Source organism: Grus americana, chromosome Z, assembly GCF_028858705.1.
Source record: "Grus americana isolate bGruAme1 chromosome Z, bGruAme1.mat, whole genome shotgun sequence".
NCBI classification, from domain to species: Eukaryota; Metazoa; Chordata; class Aves; order Gruiformes; family Gruidae; genus Grus; species Grus americana.
Window position 1 is genome coordinate 58,286,216 of NC_072891.1, and position 27,938 is coordinate 58,314,153.

The 27,938-nt window shown below is 39.2% G+C and overlaps 2 protein-coding genes across 3 annotated transcripts in view; both read left to right on the plus strand.

Moving 5' to 3' along the window:
• ADAMTS19 (ADAM metallopeptidase with thrombospondin type 1 motif 19) overlaps window positions 1-11,297 on the plus strand; it is a 161,431-nt gene extending 150,134 nt beyond the window's left edge. For both annotated transcript variants that reach the window (XM_054809886.1, XM_054809888.1), the window contains 2 exons: window positions 6,865-7,042; window positions 10,092-11,297. In XM_054809886.1, coding sequence (XP_054665861.1) covers window positions 6,865-7,042; window positions 10,092-10,243 — 330 coding nt within the window. In that variant the 3' untranslated portion in view covers window positions 10,244-11,297. The remainder of the gene's footprint in view (window positions 1-6,864; window positions 7,043-10,091) is intronic.
• Window positions 11,298-15,832: 4,535 nt separating this feature from the next.
• MINAR2 (membrane integral NOTCH2 associated receptor 2) lies at window positions 15,833-24,507 on the plus strand. The gene is made up of 3 exons (XM_054810865.1): window positions 15,833-15,997; window positions 23,278-23,523; window positions 24,328-24,507. The coding sequence occupies exons 1-3, from the start codon at window positions 15,833-15,835 to the stop codon at window positions 24,505-24,507; spliced, it is 591 nt and encodes a 196-aa protein (XP_054666840.1).
• The last annotated feature ends 3,431 nt before the right edge of the window (window positions 24,508-27,938 follow it).

Below are 27,938 nucleotides of genomic sequence, written 5' to 3' on the forward strand. Positions count from 1 at the left end.
AGTTTTATCATATGGTTCTAACAAACAATTGTCTCCTGGTTTCTTTGCTGGCATACTTCAAAAGTAACATACAGCCTTAGGCAAACCTTTAGTATCTCTGGAATTGGTAAAATATCCATAAAGACATTGAAAACAAGCCATAGTTCTGTAAAAGTGCTGTTGACTGGAGCTGTTTGTTTCCTTGGCTGGAGGGTAAAGATCCTAAAGAAATGGTGCTCATACAGTTTGCTTTCACTTCCCTCATCTCAGAATATCACAACCATCACAGATCTATTTTATCAAAAAAATTAAGTTGACTATTTGTTTTCAGCTCTGTATCTGTATTGCCTTTAGAAACCATGTAGGATAAATACAGTTTACAGAACTGGGAAAATAAAAGCTAATGCTTCGCATCACTGAGAAGCATGGAAATCATTTTATGGCTGCCCTATAGCTCTAGAAATAGTAATGGTCTTCAGTCAATTTAGAGAGTATATCACATTTAAGCTTAAACAGTGATACAGATTTTGCTGGGCACCTTTCCCTGAAAAATATAGATACTAATGTGCTGGTGGAACTGTTGACTGGAGTTTTGGACTAATTGGCTAACTCTTTTTTTTATAGAAAAGTCAAGCTTGGGAAGCTAATAAAGGTCTAAAAAAAATTAAAAAAAAAAAAGGAAAGGGGAAGGGAAAGGGGAAAAAGGAAAGGAAAGGAAAGGAAAGGAAAGGAAAGGAAAGGAAAGGAAAGGAAAGGAAAGGAAAGGAAAGGAAAGGAAAAAGGCAAGGCAAGGCAAGGCAAGGCAAGGCAAGGCAAGGCAAGGCAAGGGGAAGGGGAAGGGGAAAGGGGAAAGGGAAGGGGAAAGGGGAAAGGGGAAAGGGGAAAGGGGAAAGGGGAAAGGGAAGGGGAAAGGGGAAAGGGGAAAGGGGAAAGGGGAAAGGGAAGGGGAAAGGGGAAAGGGGAAAGGGAAGGGGAAAGGGAAAGGGAAAGGGAAAGGGAAAGGGAAAGGGAAAGGGAAAGGGAAAGGGAAAGGAAAGGGAAAGGGAAAGGGAAAGGGAAAGGGAAAGGGAGGCGAGGGAAGGGTCCAGATTCTTGAGATGAGGATAGGGAACCATAGGAACCCTATCTCTATCTCTACTTATGAAAGGTAAGCTGGGGCTCTGTCTATCTTACTTTAAAATCTTACCTCTTTTGAACAGTTACCCAGTACTAATTACTACTCCAGAAAGAAGAGCCAGAAAGAATGAGGGGGAGGAAAAGAGGGGGGGGGGGGAGAGACAAGAAAAATAAAATAAATAATAACAACTCAAACTTGTTAAACTTAGGAGAGACCAACAGCAGAATTTTTTCAGCTAAACTTAGCACAAGTTCTGAATTTTAAATTTGGCATTCACATACTGAGGTGTTGGGTGTGTCAGAAATGAGAGAGGCAGAAAGACCTTCCTGGAAATGATGCATGGGAGAACTCAGACTCCATCTTATGTTTGGATCCATTAGTCCTTCTTTTTGTATCAGTTACACTATTCACAAATGCCTATAAGTTCTTAAATAAACTGCAGATTATTTGCTTTATTTCTTAACCTTTAAGAATATTACTACACTTAGTATAAAGTCTTTGTTGAAAAAAAATGCACCACTTTATCTACTACCTGCCTTCAAAAGTACACTTCATAAAAACAGAAGACACACAAAAAGATTGCAAGTGTGTCAGCAAACATGAATTCTGTTGCTAAAGTCTGATTGCTTGCTATCCTTGTTTCACACTCACTTTATGAAATGGTTGAAATCACTTGAATGCTGGAACTGATGAACCTATACATAAATGATTAGGAATGTTCTGCTAATAATTTCCAGTAGAACTCATCACTGAGTTTCCTTATGAGCACATCACTCTCCACTTTGAATGCTACTTAGACTTGTAAAAACTTTTTATTGAACAATCCATTTATTCTTGAAAATAAATTGTGCCAATCAATTCTGTTAACATTGTCACAGATTGTGTTTTTCATTGTGAATTGTATCAGCCTCTGCAGTGACTGACTGTTGTCTTGGCAGAAAGATGCATTTTAACCGTTACTGTCTGCCAGTGACAATTTTTCCCTTAATTTAGGAATTCCTACTTCTTATGAAGGCCAGCTGGAAGCAGCTAAGGCATTACAGCACCTTCCTCAGCTGTTGGCCTTGGGAATATGTATTCTCTCCAGAATATATATTTTTGGCAGAGAACAGAAAGAAGGAATCTTGGGTAATGGGTGTGCATGCCAAGTGTAAGGATTGTTATATTTAACACCTAGGTTTCTGTCCTTGAAATTATATCTAAAAGAAGTTCAAAAGTAGGACAAAATTCAATCAGGGTGGGTAGATTTTATTTGAAAGAAAGTCTGCCCCCCCCCAAAAAAAAAAGGCTGTTAACTATGTTTATCCAGGAATTTTTGGTAATCTTTTAACAGGAATGTTTTACATGTCTTGCTGCTTGAACGGTTTTACAGTACCTTTAGGACTGTGTCCAAAATGCACAGATTAACAGCCACATAAAAAATCTCTGGCTGCGTATTAGAACATTTAGTCTAAACCTACAAATACAGTTGTCCTAGAGGAATTTTTGCTAATCAGCTACACGGCCTTAAAGTGTAGGTCATCTGAATAGTCAGAAGTAAAATGTAATTAACCATCACAAAAATAAAGTGTAGCATGTGCAGGAGTGACATTTAGGAGGTGGAGAGGGTAGGAAGAAGAGCTATAGAAAAGTATTCTTCATCCACTAGTAATAAAAGCTGTCGGATTAAATTACTCTGAGATCTGCTGAGTTGATGCAAATTGCTACAGATTGGTTTGGAGTGGGCAATTTCCGTAAATTTTATATATGTAAGCTTTATATAAATATATATTTATATATAAAATCATGGAAAATACAAGCACTTTTGACAAATAGATTGCTTTCTCATTAAATTCACTACTTAATATGTAAAAATGAAAGTATTTGTTTGTTTCCTGTAAGTTGAAAGCTCTGGTACAGTTTTAAACATGGAAACTCCAGAAGTATACAGAAGCTATGTAGCTTTAGCTACATACCACATGTGCTACCTAAAATGTGACGGCTGCACATCCAGTGAAAGGTATTTGCCTCAAGCTGAATATTAGCAGTGAGAGATATCCAAAAGTGAGGCAAGCTTAGGAGACAGTTTTGGAAGAGTCTGCTTCAGCTAGAAAATACATGTGCATATACAGTAAAATGAGTGTCAAAATCAGGGTCAGAGCTGTTGCTCTGAGTTGCATATAGCTGGCTTGCAGAAGTTGATGTGTCTCCTGGTGAAACTGGACCAAGTCCATACCTTTGCAGAATGAAAATAAAAAATATTATGGATGCCTTTTATCTTACAATATTCAGTGGCTGCTCTCCGTTATACCAGCAGTTGGCTGGTGTATATGCAGCACAAATTCAGGTTTAAGACCACTTCACGAAGACAGAATTCTCACTGTCTGTGCAGCTAGCAAATACACTGTTAAATGCCATACCTGAAGTGTTTTTTCCCTATTTCATACTACTTTGAATGTGAGATAATATAAATATGGTTAAAAGATACTATTTTTTTTCTGGCTTCCAATCAGTAGAAGTCTTAATTCTGAAGTCAGACACTGATGATGCTGATGATGTGTGAACAGGGAAGAGCACCGCTCAACTATCAGATCCCTGGTTGATTTTAAAACACTAGTGGTTTGGAAAAACCTCTCTTTACTTGTAAACTGATCAGGCTGGCTTTGAAAGTTTTGGATTGCAAATCAGTGTGGTAGCCCTGCCTCTTCACGATTTTCCCCAAACATCTTACAAGAATTAATAAAAGTTCTCAGTTTTGTAAAATAAGAATAAATACAAAGTTTAAGTACATTTCTGTGAAAAGAAAATAAGATAAAACAGAAGGCAAATTTCTTATTTCCTGCTTTGCCATATATTTCCTATATGAACATTTTGTTTTATCATCCTTTAGTGTCAGTTTCTTCCTCTAAAGTTGGGATCTTAAGAAGTAGGTCATGAAAGACTGCAGTTAATTGTTTGTAAGATGTATACATCTCAGGGTAGAAAACTACCTTGTAATACTTCATAGCACTCTTTGAAATATTTGAGAAAGGCCAGTAGCTGCTTCAGTCATTAAAGGGATGTTAATTCACTAAATAAGATTTTAATGTCAAAATCTTGCCAAATTCTGCATAGAAGCTCAGGGTTTAAATACTGATCAGCCAAGAGAGGGATCTGTCTGCTTGTTGCGTATTGTCTCAGTTGCAGTCATGAGAACCATTCAAGCTAAAGCTCATTTGATATAGGGAAGATATGACTGCTGCCAGAGTGCACTTCACAAAGGCACATGCATACATGAATTGTTATGCATTATCAATTAGTAGATAAACCATTGGAGTCCATTTTGTCAGCAGAAGTCTTATGTTTTCAAATCCCGTTCTCCCCTCCAGTACTCCAGATGGCTAGCTTGCACCTGCTCATTTTAGGAGAACCAAAGGCTAACGGCAGATAAATTATTTTTAGGAGATCTTATGTACTAGATCCACCTGCCTATCATGACCTCCTCCTCTGTAGCTGATAAAAGAAGATACATACATACTACAAACTCACACATACTCTGGCATGCAAGTGTTTTACTGAAGGGAAAATACTGCAAGCAAAATTACTCTAAATTAAGAACACTGTGATAATCTTTAAACATTATCATCATCTTATTAACTTCATTGCATTATCTTCATCATATTGCTGTCATCTTTCCTTCATTCTCAGGTTTTGGGGTTTTTTTGTGGTGTTGGGTTTTTTTAAAAATTTGCTATCCATTCTCTCATTTGCTACTCCATTAAAATATTCCAAAGAAAAACCTCTCTGAAATTATGGAGAGAGGAATTCTAGAAGTGGCTAGAATTTTGGCAAGATTAAGATCAATGTTCTGGCTGCTATTGGTGATTGAATTTGGGTACATATATGTGTGATTATACACGTTTACCATGTGCATAATATTGGCCATTATAGGAAGTCAGATTGATTTTACTTGCACAGGGAAAAGGCAGAGAATTCAGGAAAAGGAATTCTGTTGAGAGGCTCTTTCTCATGCAATTTAAAAGCAGTATACTAAATTCAAAGTTGATGACAGATTTCTGCTTTGAAAAGACTTCAGTATTAGCTGAATTACTTCCTATAAACAGCATATTTGTTCATATGTTAAGCTGTGGCTGCTATTGAATAGAAAATTATGTAGTCGTAATTGAGTATCTTTGCATGCCTTGGCTCACGCAGGCTGTATCTGATTAACTTTGCAAGAACTTATAGTTCTTTATTGACTTTATGGAGTTACTCCTGATACACATCACTGAGAACAGAAGGAAAATCAAGTTTGCTACCGCTACAGAATGCCAGTGTTTGATTTCATGTGGTTACAAGTTGAAGTGCGCTTTGGACCTTGTTCAGTCTCTTGTGAAAACACCCTTCAAGTGTATATCTTAGTCTCTTGTACCTCTCTTGGAGTCTCATAAGTCCAAAAGACATGAATCTCACTTCTTTTGAGGTGCATATTTGGGTGCAAGCCCTCTAGTTCCCATTTGGCATGTCTAAATCTTTCCTCCAAGTAACAGTGTTTAAAATGTCACTCAAAAGCACATAGATAACAAAACTAAAGGGTAAAAACCCCTTTAGTGTTTCTTACACACAGAATTTATTCTTTCTTTTCAGAAAACTATATTTCTTCATGTCCATCTTGAGACAGGATCCTTGGGAAGCCTCTTTTGTTATAGCACCCTCTCCTTGTCTTTTTCTCTCATTTCAATATTTTTTCAGCTGCTTCTTGAAATCTCCCTAGGAAATGTGTTCTGAATATTTATGTAATTAAGATTTTTTACAATAAAAATATTTTCAGGATTATGTGGATAGTAGTGGCATAAATTTTCAGCCAGTGTTCATGTCATTCATTGAAAGAAATTAATTAATATTTGAAGATGTCCTCTATAGTAAATTTCTCCAAAACTTAAAGAAATTTATGGGTACTTGAGTCAAAATCATTAGCAGGTAGGAGCAAATTGCAACATATAACTTTTTTGAATTAATTTGTAGTTAAAGCAATAGAACATATGTCAATGGACACAAAAATAATTCATGCCCTGTGAAACTGTGGTCACAAAAAGTGAAGGCAAAAGCATGTATTTTGTTGGTCTGAAATAGGTTTTGTATGCATCTATACAGCACTACCCAAGTTTTAATTCTAATATATTATGTTACTGCAAAAGAAGTAGAATGTTACCATCATTACAGTGCTCAGCTGTTTTATTTTCTCACCTCATTCTCTGTGGCAACAAGACAGAAAGTTTGATTAAAGACCAGGCAGCTTGTCTCATGTTGTGTGTTTCATTTGTGGGACACACAGGAAAACATGAAGATGTGACATAAAGACAGGAGGCATACACTCTGCTCAGTAGAAAGAGTACTTTTGCATGGGCAGGAGTAATGGTTTAATTAAAAATGCTTCTCTCTGTCAATGTCTATGAGCATTTTCTTTTGTTCAATCACTTTCGCCTCTAATAAGAGTAAATTAGGATACAGATACAGCAGAACAGCCCTTGCTCCCTTCAGGCACATTGCTGTGTTTCAGTTTCATCACAGGCTTTACAAAATGGACCTTGACAGCAACAGGATACTGGACTCAATCCTTCAATAAATACTGCCAATTTATTTGTACTTTTAAAATTGATTTTCATTTAGCTAACAGAATGGAGGGCAGAAATCTTGGAATGCTGACAAGTGAAGGAGCAGCCACTGACTTCACCTGGACTGGTATTTCACCTTCATGTTTACAGGCAAAAATACCTTTCAAATCAATGTGTATCTTCTGTGTGTTCCAGTGCTCCATCACCTGTGGCAAAGGGATGCAGTCCCGAGTCATCCAGTGCATGCACAAGATCACAGGAAGGCATGGCAATGAATGCTTTTCCTCAGAAAAGCCTGCAGCCTACAGACCCTGTCATCTCCACCCCTGCAATGAGAAAATTAATGTTAACACAATAACATCACCCAGGTTAGGTAAGCAGTCAAAATGACACATTCCCACTGGAAATCTCTTTTTCGTTCTTTCTCTCCATAGAGTAATGACGATCACAGTTTAAAAACAGAGGGCTAGGACTCAGGAGATGTAAATTCTATGAGAGACTCATCTCTCTTCCTCAGTTTTCCAGTGTGTACATCAGAGACTGTGTCTCAGAATGGTGAAGGGTTTTGTTGTCCAAGGAGGGACCATATTGTGGGACTGTATGACATTATAGACACAAAACATCCGAGATAAAAGTATTAGAGACATTATAAACATAATATATATGTTTATAGACATTTGTCCACTCAATTTTATCAAACATTTCTAAAGTAAGAAAATGTCTTGTTTTCTCTTTAAAAGCTCTGCAAACTATGTTCTCGTGATATTTGTGAAATCAAGGAGGCCATTATTTGTTCCTCAAATACAAATAGCTCTTTCCATTTGTCTTTAGTTCAAATACGTACAGTCTATGCATGATGGATTAGGATGTGTGAAGGAAAATTACTAACATGAAAAGATTTGCTGTTCCTGGAGGAACTCATCTCTGTCTTAAATAAATTGTGTTGCTGCATAACTGCAGAACTGTTAATTCTGTTAATTGTTATTTCCTAGTGGGTTGTTGATGATGGTCTTACCATTAGCTCCCCAAATTGTTCATCTGCTTCTTGAGCATGACCGGGGACTATTCAAAGGCTTGCTGTAAGACAGCATACCCTTTCCAGATGATTTTCCAGAGCCCTTGTTAAGATAAACCCTCCTGTCAAATAGATTACTCCTGCATGGAAAGCAAGTCTTAACATTTCAGGCTGTATGTAATCCTTTAAGTCAGTGAAGGGTATTTGTCTTTGAAGTTTTTAACACTTAAACATTTCTGTGTAGTAGTCATTGTTTCAGTTTGCTGGATGAGATGGCAGCTGTTGTGTATGGCTCTCTCCTCTGCTATTTCACTGCTGTAAGGTCGCCCTTCATACTTTATCTTTCTTTGTTCAACTGATCTCAGAAGCAAGAGGCCGTCTCTCCATCACTGACACTTTCCCTTGGGTGAGGTATAAGCAGCTTTGTGTCACAACAAAGTTTCACCAAAAAAATACAGCATCAGATGCATTAAAATTTCACTTAATGTGAAGTGCACAAAAAAGGGTTGGACTATGTTGTCATCGTAGAATGGATTATGTAGCACTGTTGTTAGTAATCTACAGGTCAACCTCATCCAGCAGGAGTTGGAATCCAATCCGGTAGAAATATTAACATCGCCAAAATACATAACGCAATGCTTCTCTTGAATATATTGATCATTTTGACCTCCAGTTCCATTCCTATTATCCAGTATAGATTCTCTGTTGTTGGAACTAGAGCTAATGGAAGCTGATGTGGATTGCACCATCTCTGTTCTTTTATGCATACACTCTCAGTTTCTCTTTCCGTTCTATTAAAAAAGGAGAGTAACTCAAATCTTCTGTGAGATTGACATTTTTTCAGTTCATTTATGATGATTTTTGGATGATGTCTGTTTCTTGTGCCCTATTTTTCACTGTTTCCCATATTAATTCCATGTATGCACTACAGCTTGAATAACTGAATGTGAAAAGACTCAGATTTGGTACCAGGGTCCTTCTATGACAGGTATTGTAAGAGGCTTTCGTAAGTGAAACAAGTGAGTGGATTAACAGCTGGCTTCACAAGAAAACAGACAACACACGTGAAAATATGCCCGTTTTGTACAACAAGCATACAACAGAAGTCAGGCTTCTGCATCTGAATGTTTATGACTGCTAAAGAGAACCAAATAGTGATAGCAACCGTGGGACGAGGTAGAATAAACAAAGCAGTGGCTTTTCAGGCTAGTGTGATGTCCTTGTTATTTTAGAAGTTTCTGAGGAAGAATTTGGTAGTCAGGGATTCCCGCAGTTAGAAAGCAGCAACAGACTAGAGCAACCTGAATAAGTGGGTGAAGATAAGACATGAAAGATATGAAGGTAGGAATTAATAGCCTGACTTTGACATGGAGGAGGGAAGACCCACTGAAGTGATTAAAGAGAGGGTGATGCAGTCAGACCAACGTATTGGAAGACAATTTGAAAAAAAAAATTAATATACTTCAAGAGGAGAGAAAAAGGTCAGAAAGATAAGTATTTGTGCATTTCAGAAGCACAAAATATGATAATTGGGCCTGGACAAGTATATTTGCCAACATATCAACTGTCATTGATTCCATACTGTTAAGTATCATTTTTCTAGATAAAATGGATTTGCATTCTAAAGTGTACAATGGGCTTGCTAACTGTCCTCAAACCATATAAGGGTGCCTCACAGTTTGGCATCTGCAGTGTTCAAGTAAGCAAGACAATATATTTCTGTTCCTTTGAACAAACAAGCCAGGCAAAACAAAAGGTCTAGTGGATTATTTCACTTACAAAGATGATGTAAGACATCATGTAGTTTTGTTCAATTTCCATTAATTGACAACATGGCACAAAGTCTTGATTTCTTGAGCAAAAGCTGATCCGAAAACCAGCAGCAGTCTCCATGCTTTAATTCCTACATTTCCATAGCTGCCTCTGATTAAAAAAAAACCATCATAGGTGTCCTTGAGAACCCCATTCTGGTATTACTCAAACTGAGGCTTCCTGATTTTCCAGTAGCAACTTCCATCTCAGACCGAGGGCTATTTCAGCTGGAACTGTTTTGCTGCAGCCAGCTCTGCAGTCCCCATGTAGCCCTTGCTCTAACCCCAGCCCACCTTTATATAGGGCAGAAAGATGGGCTTCACTCTCTCATGATGAGACAACTGCATGACATTAAGCCAATTAGTTTCAATGCAGCTTAATCCAATTTATAAATTAAGCTGACCTTAAAAAACTGTTAATGTTGAAAATATTCACAGCAGAAGGATTTTTTTTGTCTGTCTTTTCTTGAATATCTACACCTATTCTCCTTTCCCTTCCCCAAATACACTTCTGGTGTCCTTGTCACCTTTGCTAACTGATTCTTCACTAGTAAATGTAACAGTAATGCATATTTGATTTTGTTGTTGTTTCACAGCTGCTTTAACATTCAAGTGCCTGGGAGACCAATGGCCTGTATACTGCAGGGTGATAAGAGAGAAGAACCTCTGTCAAGATATGAGGTGGTATCAGCGGTGCTGTGAGACCTGCAGGGACTTTTATGCGCAAAAAATGCAACAAAAAAGTTGACCTCTGTTAGGCTGGCTGGCTCTCAGCTCTTTGCAATCGTATTATTTATAAACACACGCACGTACACACACACACGCACGCTTCTTCAGACCAAATATTATGATTGCATATAATTTAATCAAATTAATTTATTTTTGCCTGCCAGATATCCTTAATTGTTTTGGTTTGACAGCCAACTTGTTTTATCCTCTGACATATTTGTAATTAATTTTTATATGAACAATTTTGGATACATGTATCAGAATTTTAAAAAAATAGTAACTAGTATTTAAAATGTTTATTTTCAGTAAGGTCATCTCTCTGTTGCCAAAACAAAAAACAAACAAACAAAAAAAAAAAAGTCATGTTATCTTAATTTAGGTGCATAGTTTTGTTGTATATCAAAATAAAGACCTTTTTAATTTTATTATATTTTTGGAATTCAGAGTCAGAATGATCTTGTGTATTTTGCAACAGATGTTGAGGTGAGTAAGCTAACATTATTGAACAGGTTATAACAGAATGTATTGTAAAATCAGTTCATTTGATTTAGAAACATACTGAAGGGGATAATCTACTGTAACTTATATTATAAACAAGAAAATTAAAATAGCTAAGTAGGGATTTTGATCATTCTCATGGACACATACTTGAACACAAGTATTGAATCAATGAAACACTGTAGAGATTTACACTGAATCACTGTTGCACTGTTTGAGGTAGTGTAGAGAAATGCAGTCCTAGAACTTGTACCATCCTATGAATCCAAGTCTGTACTGTTTTAGCATGTCACTTGATTCTAAATATTTTGAAACAAAAAACCCATGCCCCTCTATACCTTTGTGTGTCCTCTTGCAGATTTACAAATGGAAGAGTCCTTCCTCCTGCCACTTGTATGAATTAATCTGTTAAACATTTTCAGTTCTCTGTTGATGATTTAGAAAATAGCTTTGTAATGCTACTTTAGTTTTATCTTTGTTTTATGAAAAAGTCTTTATTAAAATGAAATGTTTTACAGTTTTGTGAAACGTTATGGAACAGCTAAAATTTTCCTTATGAGAAAATATTGTACATGATTCACATGATTTTTACATTTTCAATAAAAAGTAAGGCTTCTTTTGTTATTTGCATTTTTCTTCTTGTGGCCATCCGTGTCTGGTAGCCAAATCCATTGAGCCCTGCATCGCAGCAGATACAGCTACAGTAGTCCCTACAACAAATGCCTCCTGCCTCTTGACTTAGGCACCTTTCTGCAGCTACAGACAGACACGCAGGTCTGTGAACCTTGATATATGGAAAGTTGGGGATAAGAGAGTAATATTCAGTGTAAGAGAAGTTAGTTATCTCAGGTGAGTTTTATAACCACTGAACTTGGCAAGAGGAGAAGGGTAGGTTCTCTTCCTCCATTTCGTGATGCAAGCCTTTAGGCATGCTCCAAAAATACATGGGAGAGCAAACCCTGAACACAAGACAGCCAGAGAAATGAGTCTGAAAGTCATCACAATTTCTACTCAGAGCATCTTTAGTTGAGTGATTGTTCCTTTTAATTCTCTGCAAAGAGTCTGCTGTATAGATGTGATGTAGATATCCACACAATTTAATAAACTGAGGCCCCCAAATCAGGGCTGTCATTCTGTCCAGTAAAGAATACTTAGCTGCAGTCTTAGCCCCGTTGAAATCAACGCATGTGCTTTCAAATAGCTGTACTGTCAAAATCTTTGGTTTGGCATCTTACTGCTGTGTATTCAAAAACTGTAACTTTAATGATGTACTAATGCATAATTTTAAATTAAGTATCTTCTGATTTTAAAACATAAATAAGGAAAGTAACTGACATGATGGAATGGGACACTATATGTTGTGTAAGTAAAAAGTTTCAATGCACAGAAAATTCAGTTGCTCTTGGGCATAACTCCTCAGTATCACAGATACACATTTGAAAGTCTAATGGATTTATTGTAGTTAGCAGGCAAAAGAAACAATCATTATTTTGAATTTTCTTCATACTTACTACCAAGTCCTGCTAATACTTCTGTACTCACTTGAATCACAACTAAAAATCAAGCAAAAGGAAAGATGTCTCCAGATTAGGGCCAAAGGAGAGTCTTTTATCAGTCAGTGATATCATTTGCACAATTTTGAATGTTTATGCTCTGCTGTTTCTGAATATTCCACTAACAAGAGTGTCAGCTTTATCTCAAAATGGAGAAAGACATTTTAACCCTGCCTGTATTGGTTGAAAACAGATGAGTGACTTGTGCTGAAATCATCCTCCCATCGCCCTTATACAACATCGTAAAATAGAAGATTTTTGGATGGCAACCAGGGATGGAAAGTTGCACAGTAAAATGACGTTCTTTTTCAATATAATGAGTGAAAGCAGGATGTTATAATGCTGATAGCTCTGGCTCTGATTCCTTCAGCATGTGTAGTACAGAACTATTAGTTAGACAGGTGTGAATCTTTTTGAAGCAGTTTTGTGTCTACATAGCAAAAATGCCTCTTCCTTCTCTGCATGAATTTGAAATCAAGTCAATTTTCCTGCTACTATCATCATTCAGAGAAGTAGCACAGACCAAAATACCTGTTTTGTCATTCTTATGAATGTTTTGAGAACGTGGCCAGCCCAAGTCCCAGCATGTTGTTGGGGTGTGCATGTGTGCGCCTGCCCTGCAGAGCTCTACCACAGCCCTGGGTGACAGCAGGTTGCCGTTTCTGCTGTGTTCTGGGAAGCAATAACCTTCTGCACTCATAGACATTACCACCCGAGTTTATTTGCTTTTTGGATTTGGTCTTTCTTTTTCAGCAGCAATCCCTCTGCATTAATATGTTTTTGTTCCAGCCTGATGAATATGTAAAATTTCAACTAATGAATGTCAAATCAGCCAAGTGCAGCTGACAAGTGAAAGTGAAATCCACTCCAGCTCACAAGGGCTGGAGTAGACCTCTCTGCTAATTAAATCCCATTTAGACTCTATTTTGTTGGATTAAGGGGGATTTAAAGGGTGCACAGGGCTTGTGCCGGGCTGCTGTGCAGTGGGCTTATTTCTTCCCAGATACATGCTGGCTAGCTACAGCAGTGACCAAAAGTTACAATAGTTACCACTTCTCATACCTTTCTTAAAGAAAAGGAATACCTGAATTTTAATTGTGTTATCATTTATTCCGGAGGGAATTTGCTGCTTTGTTCTGGAGGATGTGGTTTAGGTTTTGGATTGTTTGGGATTTTTTCATTCAGTTTTCATTGTCATCTTCAGTGACAGAGAAGCAGCCATTTGCTTATTCTAAAAATATATTAAAAATTGAAAGCTTGCCTGCATGAGGAGACCAATGAAGGCCCTAAAGCCTAGCTCATTAACTGTAAACAGAAAATTAACAGCACTCAGAAAGAAAGGAATCATGCTGGGTTTATTTTCAACATTTTCATCAATTTCATGAGGAAGAGAGTAAAAACTGAGATCTCCAGCTCTGTAGGTAAAATTAAGCTCTTCTGGTTAACCAACTGTTGCCTCACTTGGCAAGAAACTCACAAAACTGAGTGATTAGACAAAATGTTAGCCAATAAACTTCGATGTGGGTAAATGCAAGGTAGTACAGCTATGGAAAATAGCCTAAACTATTCCTACAAGACACTGAACTTGCAACTGGCAGTCAGAGAGGTGCAGAAGAATCATAGTGTCATTGGTTACTGTAGTCTGAAGTTATTAGCTCTATGAGAATACCAGGAAAAAAAGCCAAAAACTGATGGATGTTGTCAAAAGAGAGGGCATCATTCTTCCCATTTTTGGAACTGTGGTGTACCCGCAGCTTGAGCATTGCGTTCATTTATGTTTGCTGTGTTTTCATGAACAATGTAGTGGAATTGCACTGTAACATATTAAAAAAGGCAAATAAATGAGCAAGGAGATAGACTAGGTGGCTTATGAGGTGAGACTGAAAAGTTGATACTTCAGGTTGGAGAGGAAGAGGCTGAGATGAGCATCATCAAGGTTTAAAAAATCCTGAAGGTGATTGATAGGCTGCATGTAGAGCTCTTGTTCTTATAATCCTACAATACAACGAATAGGGCATCCTTGGTAAAAATAGTATGAAAATTAGTTTAAAACACATAAAAATAAGCACTTTAGACAAATGATCATGAGGTACTGAAGCTTGCTTCTAGAGGAGGTAGTATCAGAATATTTGAAAGGCAATTAGACAAATTCATGGACAACAAATCCATAAATAGATAATAAAAGGCCTGGGAAGAGACACTTGCACAAAAAATTGTGTAGCTTCTGAGGGAGTAAAAGGAGAATGAACTGCAGAAAGTAGCCAGGTGTACACAGTCTCTCTAAACAGCATCTCTTCTTGCCTTTTTTAAACACAGTGATAGATCCTGGGCTTGGGGTGGTTCTGACCTAGTGAGGTGTATTTTCTGTTCTTATGTCATGTCTAATGAAACAAAGTAGTGTTGGTAAGTAAATTCACACAGATGCACACCACATCTTATGCTACAGTAGTACGGAAGAATACTGTGTTCAGAGAGATGCTGGAAAGGATATAAATGTTTATGAAATAAGGCATGCTTGTATATACCCAGCTATTTTAGAACACACATCATTACTGTCTTAGTTCTGCATAGGGAAAATGGGGGACAGCAGCTTTGTGATGCCCTAATTCTCAGCACTAGTTTGATGCAAAATAGGTTTTCCTGGATTTCAAACAATGAACTTACAAAAACCTACCCTCTATGGCAGTGTCATCAAAAACAAAACTTAACTTAGAAAAACAGACAGGTTTGGAAAAAAGGTTACGATAAAAATAAGGAGACTAATTTTGCCAGTTGTAAGTAACGGCCATGATTAGAAGGGGAATTTCATTAGCTGAAAGTAAAAGAACTTAAGACTTAGAAAATGATGATGAAAATATCAAATCTCAAAATAAAAAAATAAAATTGAAGGGACTGAGACTATGGCATTCAAGTCAGTAAGAGTTTTTTCCATTCACTTGAACAGGAACAGAATCAATTTACCTGAAAACTTCTGTTATCAATTACTTGAAACAATCTACTATTTCCCAAGGTCAAGAAGGATATACTGTGAAAGAAATCCCTGAACCTAAAGAAGTGCATGTCATAGCCATCGTGGTAAACAGTACTGACCCACACAGCACAAAGGAGCCTCTTAGTACTGCCACAGAAAAGGAGGACTTGCTTTGCACTGAGAGCTGCTTCTAATTTTCTGGGAAAAGGGCTTACTTTGAAGTATTGTAAACTTGACATTTTTGGCAGGTCACTTGAGGAAGTGCTGGTATGCATTTAAGTGTCTCATGCATCTACTCACTGGTACTCTGTTAGCTTTAATGAGCACATATGTATCTATCAAAATAGACCTTGAACTTGAAAACTTAAGCTAAGCACTTACAGAAACATGTCCTGTCTGCTCTCCACTTCTAAACAATCTTTTATCATTGGTAGATGATATAAGTGAGCCTGACACCAAACAGGGGTCAGATACAGTTTCAGGAAACTGTCGTATCCTTCTTCACATCATTAATAATAGAAGGAGCATGCAGAGCCAGGAAGCAGAAGCTGGGGCTGTTTTCATTATTATTCTACAGGACAGAAACATGGACTTCTCCGTTTTGCCAAACAACAACCATCCTGATAAATTCCTGCAACTGGAGGTGAAGTCTTTAGTGAAAAACTCTGCCTTTCTACAGGCCAGCCTGGCAAAATTTCCAGAAGCAGCTTTACCTGGTGTGCAGCAGTGGCACAACAGAGTCTATTTACAGGTAAGGTCTAAAAGAGGCTGACATTTTTCCTGACTTTTCTACCTTGTTTTTGGGATCAAGACACAAATTACATAAGGTTGAGACTTCAGCTGTGCATTCAGCTTCCTGCATCTCTGAATCTGCGCCACTAATATACCCGTAAGTTTTCCCACTGATATCAGTGAGGATCAGGCTCCAAGAGAAGAGTTACTCTCTTCAGGACAGTCAGCTGACTTTATTCCAGTACATTAGGCTTTCTACTGCTCATTGAAACATTTTCATAGCATTTTCCAGAAAAGCTACTGATGTCAAATACAAATTAATTGTACTAAAGGGGTGAATGGAACACACTCTCTGAAGAAATAAAAAAAAACCCCAGACTTAAATCTGAAAGCCAGGTCATATTCCTTAAACTTGATGAAAAGGCACATTAGAGAGAGCATTAGAGATTGTTGCCAGTGCCTCGCAAGCTTGTATATGTCTACATAGTTCACTGTAACTTCCTCTTTATTTTGCCTTGTTTTTCTCATTCTACTTTGACCTTCCTGTTATATCCTGACAGACAGCTGTTGGAAGCGTGAAACACACTGACTGTATTGATCCAGGTCATTACATAGAGGTAGGAGCAGTTTCTTGGTAAAAATTTAAATATGTGCTGCCTAGTAGAGGCCCTGGAGCCAGTGGAGGAGAAGTTCATGTCTGGATCAGCAGCAGTACAGCTGCATCAGCTCACACCCCTCTGGGCCCCACTTGCTGCTCCACAGTGCTCCTTTCCTGCTGCCTGGGGAGCCCCTTGCCTTTCTCCACCCCTAGCACGAGCAAAAGCTCCAAGGTCTGGTTCTTGTCAAGGGATGGAGACGCACATAAGCGGCTAGGGGCGGGGATGGAGAAGAGTCTGCATCCTGAGAATCCTTAGGTTGGGAGTATAATTCCTCAGAGGAATGAGTGGGAGCCTAAGAAAACATCAGCCTGGGGGAGGGGAAGAGAAAGATCTTTAAAGTCTCCCACAGCTACTTCCAGTTGCACTTCTCCCCTCTCAGACATTTCTCCCCATCAGTTCCCCAAAACCCTTTACTACCTCCCAGAGTCTGTTCCAGTCCTCACCCACATGTAAGAGTCCTCCCGCTCCTGACCCCTTCTTACCTTCCCCAGCCTCTTCCCCACACCAGACGCCTTTCCCTCTGCCTACCCCAATGTCTCCAGCTTCCCCAACTCGTATAATCTTTGCTGACATTTCCCCAAGGACAGCTGGGAGGGAGGGACACATGGTCACCCATCGCCTCCCATGCAAAGAGCCCTGACCAAGGGAAGGAGCCTGTGGGATCCCAAACAATGGGGTATGGTGCAATGCTGGCCTTGCTCCCCACCCCACCTAAGCCCCTCTTTTGTGCAGGAGGGAGGCAGCCACACACAGAGCCTCTTCCACAGCAGGGATCCTTCTCCCCATTGTTGTTAAACATCACACACTGTCACTAAGCCAGGGTTGCAGAGCTGCGGGAGGATTAAAAATGTGTGGGCAGGCCTGTGCTTTTTCAACTTGTGCTCTGCTCATTGCCACCAGTGAGAGAGTTTTCCTGGAACTCTGTTCCCAGCCCCAGGATGGCCATTTCAAAGGAAATTTTGGTGCTCACCATGTCTCCAGAAATGCAGTTTGCAATGCAGTATGTTTTATAAATGTTAAACATAGAGCACAACCTATACTTTTAAGTGTAGTCATTAGTGCATTCAAGCTGTCCAGATAAAATTCATTGTGCCTTATTGTCTCCCTTATGAACTCGCCTCCTATTTTCTTTTGCTGACAGTCAAGTAAAAGGAAAAGAACTGATGAGTTCCAGACGTTAGAATAAGCATGATGGCACAGTGGAGATGGTGCAGGAATAACATGTTTTGCTTTAAGATGAGAGAGTTAATGGGATTAAGGGTTAGTTAATTCAGAAATGGAAATGGGAGGGGGGGCAGCGAGGGAGGAGAATTCATTTAAGAACATATGTGCGTGTCGTACAGACTCCCAGTCATCACACCTCGAGAGCAGCCTAAATTCCCTCTTCAGAAATTCATTTTAAGAAACTATTGCTACTCAGGGCTCCCCATGTAAAGTGCCTTCTCAGTGGCATGTTTGTGGCCCCTTCCAGACCTTTATTATGTGATCATTTAAATTCAAGTGCACTTAAGTGCCTATGTGTTTTCTCCACCTATAAGTTTTTGAATTTATTTCCATTATAAAAAGCAGCTTGAGATAATGAACATATTGCTGAACAAAAAGTTGCTGCTCTTTCTCCTTTCTTTCCTGTTCTGTATCAGGCAGACTGAACAGCTTGCCTGCTTAGCATATATTTTCATCATCTACTTTGAATAAAACAAACTATAAAGCAGTGCAGGAATCTCGGCCCTTGCTTGTGAAAAGCAGCATAAAAAGCACGAACTGTTTCTCCTGCAAATGGGTAGCTACTGACTGCTTTCTGATTGCCCTGAAAATTTCCAGTCCCACTAGACTCTCTGCCCCACAATATGTTTTTAGTGCTCAACATACACCAGATTGTTAATCCCCTATAGTTGCTTCTCATAGCCGAGGTGCATGCCTCCCCTGTAGTCTACCTGGTCATTTTCTGGAATTGTCAGACTTCTCTTTCCTGTTTGTATTTCCCTTTTTTCCCTACTTCTATAAGTCAGCAGAAAGTATTTGGTCTTTGAGTACCATGCTACTTCTTGTCATGCTGCTCGTGCTTAGGAATTCACAACTTCAAATAAATTTTGGCCTGCAGGTATTACTGTTATCATGCTAACCGCACTCCTAACCCCTCCTGGTCTCTTATCTGACTGAGCTCATTTCTGTGTCCTGCCTTTGATTGCTTCTCAGTGTATCAGGACAAGCGATTTGTTTTACCAAAAAGTTAGGTGCTGGGCTACAGTCACTTGTTTGCCCGCTGGCTCTTAGGTGCACTACATACTTTCACTCTTTCCTGTATTCTTCCTTAGACATCTGCAACTGGCTGCAATCAGAGCCAGCTGCAAGGTTGGCAGGAGCTTTGGTCTGACACCATACAGAAGATTTTATATAATGCACTCACAACCCTGCAGAACTCCATTACCCATGACAGATAAAACAACTTTAAGTAAACAATTCATTAAAAGGACAGAAGTACTCTCAATGCTGCACAATTAAAATAGTCCATATGAATGCCTACTTTTCTCTAAACATTCCTGTCACTTCGGCTTAAGTGCTTATAACAATCTACTGATCTCCGTCCTATCCATGTCAGGTGGCTTCCCAGGTTGCTTTGTAGTACCTGATGCTGCCTTCTGTCTCTGACAAGCAATTCCAATCCCCTTCAGTTCCTTCGATAAGAAAATTTGCATTCTCAGGAATCTTTGATGTGAGCCATCTGCTGTACTGTCTTTCATATCCGCTTACCTACCCTTGGTTATTCCTTGCCTTGCTGATTGCTTTTCCACAGCATCCCCTATGAGATCACATTTGTTCAGGAAATTCTAAAGAGCTAATAATTATTTATCCTGATAAATGAGGGGGTTTTATTGACCAAATGCCTAGCAATACCTATACAGTTGTTACAACCATCACAGGGATTCTTGGGTTATTACCTAGCAGCCTTTTCTCTTTCAGACCTTTTGTCTGTATTAGAAACAGGTCTCCACATCAGAAAAATGCCCTTCCAAGAGCTGGGAGAGTCCTCCAGGGTGCATTACAAGGCTTTTGCACAACAGAGGGTTATGGTTTTAAACAAATGACATGCAAATATAATAATCACCCTGTTACCCACTTTCATTAGGATTGAGGCGGTTATTACAAAACAAATTCTATGTTTCTTGAAGACTCCCTTGGTTAAAACTTGTAGGCGTAGCTGCCCATCGACAGCGTTTGTCACTTTCATTAAGTATGTCTCCCAGCTGCAGCTGGAGACCATGGCTGGCCATGGGACAAGAGAAACTAACTCTCTTTGGAGGGGGGGAGTAAAGAAAAAATTGCCTTGCAGGAAGTAAATTTCCTTAAATTTTCAGGCATCTCTTTTATCTCTTCTTGCAGGTAGATGGGCTTGAGACCAAGGCCTAGCCTTAACTGTTGATGCCTTGGTTTTGGTAGGTGGTATCTCATATCACAGACCAGGGAGAGAACAGTTAGACCCTCAGTTTGTTTCAGTGGTAACAGCAACAATTGCAGGAACAAAAGGATGAAGATAAAAAATATATTAAAATGTTTCTTAGCAATATAGATTAATTTATAATTTTAAATTATATATATATAGTAACATATCTATATGCATAATTTGCATTATGAAATAATCAGCAAGGAAAACCTGTGGAGAAAGCACATTTTGACCCAGGGATGAAACTGACATTGACTCTCTACAGATCTTCAGGCTTTTTACAGAGTCCTCTTCTCGTCTGGGTCAGTTCTCTGGGTCTGTCAAAGCAGGATAAACTGTTCTCAGTGAAAAACGAGTTACAGCTTTCTTGCTTATGAGCTATATGTAGATCACACACAGTTATGTGTTTGCAGAGTTGAGCATTTTTCATCTTGTTAAATAAGTATTTCAACAGCATATTTCAACTACAGTTTATCAGAGTTCTTCATAACTATTACTGCTTTGAGGATTTGCTATTCCCTCCTTCTGTTCAGTGAATAGTAATATAAATTGCCTTCTGTTAACTCTGATTTGATCTGTTCCACCCTCATTCACACTGCCTTCTCAGACACAGTGTATATCATATAAATTCTGTAACACATATGGATACCTAAGTTTACAATACTTTCATCTTCATTTGAACCTTTGTTTTATGAAGCAGAATCAAAACATAGAAGTCTGAAAACTGTTGGGAGATATTCTGAATCTTAGAAGAAAAAATATGTAGGATTTCTATAATTATTACTAGCAAGCGTATTTTTATTATCTAACCTCCTTCTGTTTCTCTGGTTCTATAAATCCATATGTTTCATGCAATCTTCTTCATATTTCTCTGTATCATTTCTTAGACCTAAACCTTTTTGTGCGTGTGTGTGTGTGTGTGTCTCTGTGTGTGCGTTTATGTGCGTGTGTATGTGCATCAGGCTTCTCTCCTTCCTTTTCCCTAACTAGTCTCTCGGACATACCTACTGCAGAAGTTTCATAGTTTGCCTGCTCTCAAGTGTATTCTCTCCATTAGCTTGGCACTTCAATGTTTGCTCCCCAAAACTTCTGCAAACCATTTCCTACCCCAAATTCCCAGCCAGTTCTCACAGTAAACCCCTGTTGCCCCTCCCATCCTATTCCCTCTTTACTTCTATTCCAGGCTACCACAGTCTCCTGTTCTCATGTCCATGAAAAGGAAGGTACTCCAGACAGAAGGGGCAAAAAATTCTATGTACAAATTTTGCATCATGCCATGTATTCCAAGTTTTGAAGCATTTTATTTAAAACAGCTTTAAAAACTACTGTCAAGTCACAGTCTTTTCACAACATTTTAGCCTAGGGAGACCAAGCATCCCCTGGTGAGACAGTTCGCATTCTTCAACAAATTGTTCTCCAAGGTCAACTATCTAGCAAGCCTGAGGGAAGCATCATTAAGGTCACTGACAAATTTTAAATAAGAAATAAAATAAATAAAACAAAATAAAATGCAGTCAGAAAGAAACAACAGTTAAAAACACCAGCTCAGCTGAAATCTGGCCAGTACAATCCAGAGGGCTTCTGTGCCAGCTGCAACTGCAATGCAAAGAGTAATATTATCAGGGGATATGTCAAGACTAAGGAATGACATATGGAAATTATGAACTAATAGAGACACTGGGAGGGCACTGAGGATCCACCCACCTACTAATGGTAATTACTGATGGGAAACATGCTTAGTCACTTGTGCACAAGATGCTTCCTCCTACGTTTACTTAGACAAAGGCTATTGTTTTTGCTTCTCCCTCTTTCCTTTCAGAAGGAAACCAGTCCTCCCACTTCCTTCTACACCTGCCTCTCCCAGAACAACTCACACATGTCTATGCATCTGCACAGGCACTGAGGCATAAAGTAGGCAATGACATGTAGCAGCTGGCTTCCACTGAAAGTGGATTTACCAGCCCATGAAGGGGACAGAAAGTTACTCAAGCAGAAGAAGCCAACAGTTTGCTGTCAGCTTGGGACCTGCGCTGGCTGATGTGTGATCTGAGCAGCTCCAGAGCCAGTGTGCAGGAAGAAGTGGGATCCCCTAGGGTCCTACCAGAAAGGTGAAAGGAGAAGCAGGATGTGCTGCTGAAGTCCATCCAGCTCATGGCACCTTAATGGCTGAAGATCTCAACATACCTGAAGTATCCTGGGAAAAATGTCTTTTCATGGGAGGAGGTTTCTGAATTTGCACTGTGATAGCTCTGTAGAAGCAGTCTTGAGACATGGGACAGGCATTAGCGTGATGTAAGGGCTGTGCCAGAAGCAGGTCCCTCAGGAAACTAACACACCAAATAGAATAATTCAAAGTCTCTGGGACAGAAGGTTGTGGTGAATCAAGATATTGAACAGCTCGATTTGGAGCACCTGATTGCATTACTCCATGCAATTACAGATCAAAAAATACAGTAACTATCATCTTACCATCTCCTGAAGAGGCTCTTAGTGCTGTGTTAAGCAGCAGCTTGTGAGTTCTCCAAAAATGTGATCCCACCAGGGATGTTGTTCCTCCTCCCTTATCTCCCACATTCGAAAAGGTCCGATTTAATGATTGTTGTTGCTGGCAGACTCGTCAGATATTTCATTACCTTTGAGTTCTGACAGTGTCCAAATTAAGGACTTTACCCTGAGTTGCATGAAGGCCCTCTGACACCCTTACATGGGTCTAGCATTCAACAACATGAACGGCGCTGCAAGTCACGTCCCTGCTGTCACAGGTGCAGCTCCAATCGTGGCAGTCCCTTATACTCCAGTACCCCTATGCTTCATTCTGGTTTGTGCTTACACCTCTGCTTCTGCATCATGCACCCATGGCTTTCATCAGCATCTTCTACCACAGTGCTCCACAGCACTGTGTTGCTAAAGTGAAGGCTTGCTTTCAGCATGCATTATAATGCTGAATATAAGTTCACATTTGCAAGAGTTTAATGTTCAGATTGTACCTATGTGCTTTCCCCAAAAGGAAGAAATCTGCCCAGGGTGAACAGCCAGGCTCCCTTACTGCACTGTAGATGTTTGCCAGAATGAGAAAAAATGTTGCATGTAATTTTAAAAATTATTCTATTGTATTACAGACGATAATTCTGCAAGGGAACCTGTGTCATAGGTAAATGAAGATGAAAGCCAACTTCTAATCTAACTTGTGCCTTACAGAGAGAAAAGAGAAATGTCACTGAGCTGCCAGGCTTAGACTCAAATGGAGTCAGTCAAGAAATGATAGACAAAGCCCTCGGGAAACATATTACACCCATCACCCTGAAATCCACAATCAAAAGCAACCCCTTGTATAGTGACATCCAGGTGGATGATGACTGGGAGGAGAAGAAAAAGACCCCTTCCTGGACCGTGCAAGACTATGACAGACGCTCACTGCAGTCTAACTTGGCCAGTAACATACAGGTAGCATGCTGTTGCACTGCATTTGAGCAAAGTGAATTGCTATGAGCCATGTGTGTGTGCATGAACCACTGCGCAGCCTGCTTGGTTCTTTTGGTGGGATTCCAAAAGTAAATATGGACATATTTTCTGGTACAGGCATGGCATTAACATGAGTCTGATCACGAAAAAAGTCTATGTATCCTGTTAGACTCAAAGAGTTTCAGTTCTAAAGAACACATCTGTGACCAGAGAAAGTCTTAAACTGCAGCGCCCTATAACTCAGCTTCTCCATTTATATAGAAAAGAACTATAAATGAGGCACTTAAATACTATATGACTACATTAATAACTGTTCATAACATCATTCTGTTATCAAATAACATACATTTTCTCAGCCTCATCCACATCACACAGGATCCTGTCTGCCTGTGGGTTGGCACAAATCACTTTTAGGGTTACTTTTGTGAGGTTTTTTGTGCTGTTCCCTTTTTTTGGAAAGGGACTCAGATCTGAGATTATAAATTGACATCTCTTCTTGAGAAGACAACATGATTTCTTCTGAGTTTTTTAATCACATTTCAATGGCTGGTGTCCTACATCTGGTTCCTGGCTGAAAAGCATGGTTTTAATTTTCCCCAGTGGAACATTTGCAGCATCTGGCAAGTAGCACAACCTATGTTCAAGTGAAAGTCTCTTGTACTTGTGTTGTGATCCCTTAAATTCATTAATCATTATCTGATGATAGCCAAAATACTTCTGGCTATGTTCTAATGACTTTATGTGCAAGAGAGAGGAACTGAGTTCATTTTCTGATTTTTCTTTTAGGAAAATCCTAATGATCTACAGTTCTGGATGGGGGATATTTATACTCCTGGGTATGATACCTTGTTAAAAAAGAAAGAGAGACAAAGAAAGCATTCCAAATGTCGCCGCATCATCCTGTTCATGGTACTAGCTGTTTGCATCCTGATTACCATAGTCACGCTCAGCATTTTACTTACTTAGTACAGCCAAATGATGTTGATGGGAATTTTTTCAATAAATATTTTTATTAAGCAATTCCCCTCCCTTGTTTTATCTGAATTCCAATTTTTTGTTACAAATACAATTTGTTTGACATCACTATTTTATAATGTTCCTTTTCCACATAAGAAATTGATCCTGAAAAGATACAACTGCTCTGAGCATGGCAGAATGTCTCCGTATGAGTATAATTAAAAAAGAAAATTATAAATATACTACTTAGTGCCTTCTTCTTTTGACTAGTGATTTGGGTCAGTACATGCGGTATGGTACTTACACTATGTACATACAACCAGCTGACTTCTAACAGACACCTACCATCCTCTTAATCTTTTTATGATAGCTATTATTGGTATATAGAAAAGTATGGTAAAGCGGCATTCAAGATATCCCAAAGAATTCCAAACCAAAAATTTATGCATTACTTAGTGACTGAATGCATTGCTGCAATGATGCAGCACTTAATAAAAAGCTAGCCTAAATGCATAAATGTTTCCTTATACTTTTTCAGAGAAGAAAAACAAAAAATAAATTGCTGAGCTTCTATCAGAAGAATTCCCTGAGACCCGAGACAGGGTTTCTTCATCCCTGGGTCATGTTCTTTGAACATGTAGCATGTCTAGCACCCCAAAAGATAGACTGCCAATACTTTTTAATCTGCCACATCAAAAATTGGTGAAGTACTAGATTATAAACTGGAATTAGAATACACCTTAAAAAGATTAAAGGCATATAGCCATGCTGTGAGAAAGGATCTTTGCAAATCAAAGGACCAAAATTAAATGGTAAGAGTACTTCGACAATTGAGTTCATACACCTCAGAATAATTCAGAAGAATGAAAATATCAGCTAAAATTACAAAATAGTCAATGAACAGAGAGAGAAAAATTTAAATTTCTTCTTTCCTTTCTGAAAAATACTCTGCTGCAAACCCATTATACTCTACACTAGGGCAAGAGGCTATGAATACTATTGAGATGGGGATCTCCCTCATTCACATGAGAGAATCTCACAGATGCATGAAAACTGGAAAGCTGGGATTACACCAGATCTACATTTCTTAACACAAAAAATGCTTTGGACTAGGTCAGGCATAGAATCAAGGTAGAGGGTGTGTATTGTCCCTCTGAATTCTAGAATGTGGCCTAGTTACAGCAACTTTGCAGTACTTTAACTCAGGTCAAGGTGGATTCACCTTCAAGTACAGTGTGACAATAAAATCAGTGTGTTTGATTCCTTCCTTCCTCACCTGGTCCACGTTTGAATCTTATTTGTGTTGTAACTACTTGGGCCCTAGTCTAGCTTGTACTGTAACTGGTTTGATGACCCAAGCTAAAACAGCTTACTGCTTTAATCTGGTGACCAGCCAACAGCAAAAGTCTAGCAGCATTTTAATGAACTGGCACAAAATTAGTACCCCTATTACAAAATTGAACATTGCTACAAATATGCAGGGCTACTGAGTCTCCCAGCTTGCAGCACCTTCAGTGTAGACAGGTGTTCTTGTTTGAAAGATCAGATCCAGTCAGCTTCTGAAAGAACGAACTTGGGAGCATTTTACAAGACTAATAGCTGACATTATGAAGCAATTGTTCACATTAAAGCAACAATACTTAACTGTTTTTTCCAACCCAAGTACATTTACTTTAAGTGCATTGCATACAACGCAGAGATGTATTTTTGGAAAGTATTGAGGCCTGCAGGCAGGAAGCCTGAAAGCAAAGGGCTCTGTAATTTCCAGGAAAACAGCCAATAATGCGAGTTTCTTAACTACATTGCTCTCTGAGGGTTTAGCAGTAAGGATAAAAACGTTTTCTCCATAAGTCCATTACTGGCTCTTTCCGTCTGGTTTCGCTGCTGTCATCTAGCGGAGAGTCACAAAAGAGGAAAAACGTTTCAGGCACAGAGTTGCCGGTGTAGAGTAATTTGCCTTGCCCCCCCGCCCCCCCCCCTTTTTTTTTTTTTTTTTTTTTAAGGGGAGTGCCTTTTTATTTTCCGCTCGCGTCGTTGCGACGCGGGTTCTTTTGCTGACACCTCGTGGCAGAGCGTGGCCAGCGGCCGGGCGGGAGGGAGGAGAGACACCGCGCCCCGCGCCGCCCAGCTTTGACGGCAGCCCGACCTCTCCTCTTAGACGTGCTTCCAGGTGTGGGTGCGTAGCGCTGCTAAAAGCTGGAAGCGAGCAAAAGGCTCGCTCATTCTCTGCGAGGGCGTCTACCTGGCCCTTAAGGAAGGGGCCTGCTGCTGCTGCGCACTTGAGAAAGAGCGTTCGCAGGGGAGTAGCTCACTGCCTGAATGTGAGTGTGGTCTAGGGTGTGAGAAAGTAAACAATTTGATACTTTGGGGGGGGGGGGGGGATAACTGATTGAACGACAAAGACCTCTCCTCAAGGGGGAGTAGTGGAGCGTCGGGATCCTTTGTACAATGTGGTTAGTCTAAAAACAATTAAGGAGACATCCCTTCTTTAACCTCTTGATGCAATATTAGGTTATGTCTGTTGTACAAGAATAATTTTATCTTTTGTATCTTTTGGTTGGTAAGATTGCTTTATATTGCCTCTTCTGCTATGTAATTTTTTTTTTCATAATTCATTAGTGATGGGAACTGAAGCAGAAACATCATGATGTAACATTTATAAGCTACAATCAGTACTGGAGTTTGGAGAGCAGAATATTTAGTGTATTCCAAAAGTGCCTTTAAAATTGGATGAATAAAACAACTCTGCTAGGTAGTGACACTAAAATGGGACATACTTATGTGGCAAGTAATGTCTGAAATCTACAGTCATTGGTCTCTTCCTGGCCTGAGAGAAGCTTATGCATACACTTGGACTTCAGTAGGATTTAAGCATGTACTTAAAGCTGAGAAAGTAGTCACATTTGGATCAGAACAGAAACAAATCTTGGTATGGGTTTAAATTTTTAATCCAATGGTAATCAGCTGAAATGGTAGCAAAGTCTCCTGCTTAATAGTCAGTAAAAACTGTAACATGCAACAGCACGTTGATAACATCTTGCTAGCACCTACTCATAAGATACAGAGCAAGGATATAACTGCAGTAGAACACTACCTTTGACTGGGAAAGCTGGCATTTCCAGTCAGATGTGGCAAGGAATTAGTTCTTAGAAACTGTACAGCTGCAACCTGGAAGCAAGTAAGAGCACTTATTCACACAGATCCTGCCAACTTATAATTGTGCTGGCTGTTGCTGTGTTTCACAAGTGATTTTAGAAAAATTAACTTCCTTCTCTCCAGTGAATAAGGGTTAGCTTTCAAAACTACCTAAGTGATTGAATTCTCTTTTTTATTGACTTTTAGAACAACTGCTCTCCTAAATTGCTAGTGCATCTTGAAAAACTCTGATGAGGAAATTCCCAACCTTCTTCTTCCTTTGCTACATTCTTCCCTTCCCAAAA